This window comes from Rhinopithecus bieti, unplaced genomic scaffold (genome assembly GCF_001698545.2).
Source record: "Rhinopithecus bieti isolate Rb0 unplaced genomic scaffold, ASM169854v2 scaffold_9690, whole genome shotgun sequence".
In the NCBI taxonomy this organism is placed as follows: Eukaryota; Metazoa; Chordata; class Mammalia; order Primates; family Cercopithecidae; genus Rhinopithecus; species Rhinopithecus bieti.
In genome coordinates, this window is record NW_016806622.1 from 1909038 (window position 1) to 1914249 (window position 5212).

At 36.8% G+C, this 5212-nt stretch overlaps 1 protein-coding gene across 2 annotated transcripts in view; it reads left to right on the top strand.

Moving 5' to 3' along the window:
* MANBA (mannosidase beta) overlaps positions 1–5212 on the top strand; it is a 138568-nt gene that overhangs the window by 85808 nt on the left and 47548 nt on the right. For both annotated transcript variants that reach the window (XM_017877083.1, XM_017877084.1), the window contains exon 8: positions 3361–3512. In XM_017877083.1, the coding sequence (XP_017732572.1) occupies positions 3361–3512 (152 nt within the window). The remainder of the gene's footprint in view (positions 1–3360; positions 3513–5212) is intronic.

Consider the following 5212-nt stretch of genomic DNA (forward strand, 5'->3'; position numbering starts at 1 on the left):
GGCAATACCATTCAGGACATAGGCATGGGCAAGGACTTCATGACTAAAACACCAAAAGCAATGTCAACAAAAGCCAAAATTGACATCTAAAAAGTTTTAAAGTAAGTATCTACTACCATAAGGTAGTAGATACAAGTTTTCCCTAATCCCAATTTTTACTTGAAAGTTTGAGTTTTATCCTTAGCCACAAACACTGCCAGTTGTTTTCCTTGATAGGCTCACTTCATTCATTTTTTAGAGAATGTCTGCCAAGTATTCAAGTCTGAATAACCATCGGTTGTCTGTCAGTCCTTCTATCAAGTAAAAATGGAGTGTCATGAACAAGGCCAATTCAGCTTACATACAACTCTAATAATGGTCCAGAGGCTTTTCCTCCAGCTATCTATTGTGAATGGTGCTTTATGGGTATTGCTCATTTCATAACGCAGGGTATTAAAATTATGCATACTGAGGGTTGGGATTTAATGAAATTAATGTTTACTGCTTTATCAAGGACATTCTTAAGTGAAACTGGCTTTTTTCATTTTCCTGCTAATGCATGAAGGTGAAAGATGTAATGACTACTAGCAGTTTGGAGCTACTGGCTTGATTCCTGCTAAGGCAGCAGCAGTATTACCTACCACTGCTTTTGTAACATCAGTGCCAATGTTAACACAGTAATTACAGGATAACCCTGAGATTCAAAAAGTTATTTAGTACTTTGACTATTTCAGCACCTCTTGTGTATTGTTGCCAAAAATTCACAGAAAAGAAGATTTTGATGATTTATTGTGTTGATAACAGACAAATACAAGCAAACTGGCAAGTCCATCTATATCTGGAGATTCACTCATTTGCAAAGCAAAAGTATGATTATTTCAGGGGAGATATCAGGCCAGTCTTCATACTGCAGTCAAATCTCTCAGCTAGACAAGTTACTCTGTCATTGCAAAGTGGCAGTGCTGTTATTTCCTTTGCTGACTTTCCATCTAGTAAGCATTCTGCAATGTCAACAGTACAACTATCTCTCAGCTAGTATGTGTACTTCTCCAGCCAGGAGTGCATAACTAACCCTGTAAGATGCTCCAGTGGGTTTTTCATGTCTGGTTTGAAAAGATGTAATAAACACGGTTTGACTTTTAATGAGCTTATCATGTATAAGTTTAAATATTCAATTCTCTTTTCTTCATACTGTGAATGATTTGTCTCAATGAGACACTACAACTTAACTGGCACCATAAATATTATTTTAAAATGTTTCATTGCATAATGCACAAAAAGATAAGTTATTAACATCCATAAAGTTGAGAGAAAGATGGGTTTCATCATAATTTCACTTCTTATTCATAATTTTACCCAGTTTTTTTAGAGTAGATTCTTCCCTTCCATGAGTTAAAAGACTGTCTGATATGTCAGTTTCACTTTTTTCAGCAACCTTATAGACAGATAGTGTAGTTATACGTTGAGAAGGTAAGTCTTCTTTTTTTTTTTTTGGGAAGGAGTCTTGCTCTGTAGCCCAGGCTGGAGTGCAATGGCATGATCTTGGCTGACTGCACCTTCCACCTCCCGGGTTCAAGTGATTCTCCTGCCTTAGCCTCCGAAGTAGCTGGGATTACAGGCATGCACCACCACACCCAGCTAATTTTTGTGTTTTTAGTAGAGACAGGATTTCACCATGTTGACCAGGCTAGTGAGAAGGTAAGGCTTCTGATCTCATTTTGACAATTCATCCCTAAATTAGACAAAAGTATTATAAATAAATTTTCTTTTAGAACAAGATAAAATATTACTAAAGTGTAAAATGAGTTTCAATTAAAATTAGAATTTGTTTTATTTGAAAACTTAAAAATATTGCTGTGAAGAGTAGTACCTACTCCTTTTGTGCTTCTGTGTAGTTTGCAAGGGAAACTTTGGGGTTCAAAGTAAGAATTTATTGAACAACAATGAGGGTACAGAGATTACAGCAGGAATAATCAAAGACAGCTATTAATAGTAAGAGCACAGTAAAAGTACTGAGAACAAACTGAGTTAATCTGAAAATGCACTGCTTCATACCATAAACCTCTGCCACAGAGCTACATCACAAAGGAATACACAGCACACATTCCATTGGCTGTCAGAGTGATGAAGTAGGCGCACATCATGTAGTCTCTGGAAAATTCCACTGACACTCAGAGACTGAGAGAGATAAAGGCAAATAGTGTTTTAGTTTTACTCTAAGTAAAGTCAAGGACCCACTGAAAGTCTCCAGGGGACCTCCTGGAGTCCCCAGGCCACACTTAAAGGACCACGCATTGTTCTAGATATTGGAACCTACCATCAATGGTGTTTTAAAAGTCACCTCTGAAAACGTGCATTCTTGACATTTTGCAACCCTGAAGCAGGAGTGATCATTGCGTGTCAAGATCCTCCTTAGGCAGGACATATTCTGTATCTTCTTGTAAAGTTAATTCTGATACCTTTTGTCATTTCACATAAATAAAGGCAGGAGTCAGGAAGCAGAATGGTGGATACTTTTATTACATGAAATAATTTGACTAATTCATTCACTGATTTTTTAAGTTAGAGAAATGTGTGTTTTTGGCTTAAGGCTAGGCTTTATTGGTATAAAATCTTCTCATATAAACTTGATCCAATTTATGGCTGGCAAGAATAAAGATTTTGATAAAAACATCAAAGCTTCTCTATCTGGGGTCTTGCTGCCCGTGCTTAACTGGGGGAAAACCTGGCTAGGCTGTCACCAGGATGGAGCCTCTGCTTCCTCTCCAGAGCACCAACAGCACCGAGTGCGTGCTCCTGCCCCGTCTACTTCCATTAGAACACCACGTACATCTCCAGTCAAGAAATCAGAGTGTGCTCAAACATTGAGTTTCATGTGTAATTAGGATTAAATTACCCATTGAACAAAGTGATTTTATGGTAATGTGTTATTAAGATTGCAAAGTTGTTAAGTTACAACATTTGATTCTAAGATGCATGTTTGGCTACTTTTTAACACACTGAAATGAGAATGTGTTTTCAAAGACAGCATTTTTTTCTGTTTTTTTAAAATAGCATGTTTTGTTTTAATTCAGAAATGTTATCTTCAAATAGTCTTTTTTGATGTTATCACAAATGCCTATTTCATGTGGAAGACTACAGGAGCTCTTTAGTAGTTTCTATATTTCTCTTTTAAAAGAGAAATAACAGATGCTAGCAATAATTTATATGTGTATATTCCTGAAATGTACATTTCCACATTATGTGCTTCATAGTAAAGAGGAAAATTAACATTAAACTACTGAATGTACATTTTTCAAAAAGGTCTGCTTCTTTTTTAAAAAAAACTATTTTGCTTATGTTTTAAATTTGATATTCATCATTTAATTCTGTTCATTGCAGGTTTATTTTAGGACAGTGGAACTTATAGAAGAGCCCATAAAAGGGTCTCCTGGTTTGAGTTTCTATTTCAAAATTAACGGATTTCCCATATTTCTAAAAGGCTCAAACTGGATCCCAGCAGATTCATTCCAGGACCGAGTAACCTCTGAGTTGTGAGTTACTGTCCTTCTTTTCTTGTTCCTCTTTTAATTAAAAGTCCCGCAAAGCTTGAGATTTACTCATTTTTACTTTCTTTAGTCCCTGGGCAAGGAACTAACAGGTAGTATAGAATTCTAGATAATGGAAATTTTAGAATGGACAGGATTTTAAAAATCATATATTCCATTCTCCTGGGCTACAGGTGGTCTTAGAGCCAAACTATTTGAGACTGTTGAAGCCATTCAATTTTAGAAAACTATTATATGTTTACTCTGGAGAAATAAGAAAATGACTAATTAGTATTTTGAATAGTTCCTGAAAAAAATATTAAATTCACTATTTTCATCTTTTCAAATGATACCTTAAATGTCTTTGAGCATGGTTTTGAAAGATAAGAACACATATTTACCTTTCTTCTTTTTTTTTTTTTTCTTTTTTTGAGACAGAGTCTTACTCTGTTGTCCAGACTGGAGTGCAGTGGCAGAATCTCAGCTCACTGCAACCTCCGTCTCCCAGGCTCAAGCAATTCTCCTGCCTCAGCCTCCCAAGTAACTGGGATTACAGGCGCAGGCCACTACTGCCCAGCTGATTTTTGTATTTTTAGTAGAGACGGGGTTTCACTATGTGGGCCAGGCTGGTCTTGAACTCCTGAACTCAAATGATCCACCTGCCTCGGCCTCCCAAAGTGCTGGGATTACAGGTGTAAGCCACCGGGCCCAGTCCCATATTTACCTTTCTATGCTAAGGTATTTGCATATTCTTTTACTTTTATCTTAACAAAAGAACTAAAAAAAAATCTTGTGTGTTATGGAGGTGCGGTTGTGGGAGGGTGGGGAGGAAACTGGGAGCCAGCTGGTCAGAGGATACAATGTAGCAGATATGGTCAGAGGATGCAATGTAGCAGATATACAGGAGAACAAGCCCAGAGATCTGATGTGCACTGGGAATATAGGTAAAATTAAAAAAAAAAAAATGTGCTCTTTATAGGATTCATGCTAAATGAGTAGATTTTAGCTACTTTTGCCACAAAAGCAAAAAAGAGTGGAAAACTATGTAGGACAGCAGTTTCAAACATTTTTGGCACCAATAACCAGTTTCATGGAAGACAATTTTCCACAGATTAGGGGTAGGGGTGGGGGGTGGGGAGATAGTTTTGGAATGAAACTGTTCTACCTCAGATCATCAGGAATTACATTCTCATAAGGAGCATGCAACCTGTATCCTTCACATGCACAGTTCACAATAGGGTTCCTGCTTCTATGAGAATCTAATGCTGCTGCTGATCTGACAGGAGGTCAGGTAGTAATGCTTGCTCACCTGCTGCTTACCTCCTGCTGTGCTGCCTGATCCACGGTCCAGTCCGTGGCCTGGGGGTTGGGACACCTATTATAGGATGGTAAGTACATTAGTTTGTTTCACTGTAGTAACCTTTTAACTATCTATCTCTCTATATATATCCCATAACATCATGTCATATACCTTAAATATGCACAATGCAATTTATTTAAAAACAAAATATAATCTCAAAAGTTCTAGATCTAGGAAAAAAATTTAAAATGTTTTCCCTGAGACTGAAGAAATAGAACTTTGGAAGAAAATAATATTTCCTAATTGGATCTGTAAGCTTACATCTTTTTATTTATTTATTTATTTATTTATTTATTTATTTTTTATTATACTTTAAGTTCTAGGGTACATGTGCACAACGTGCAGG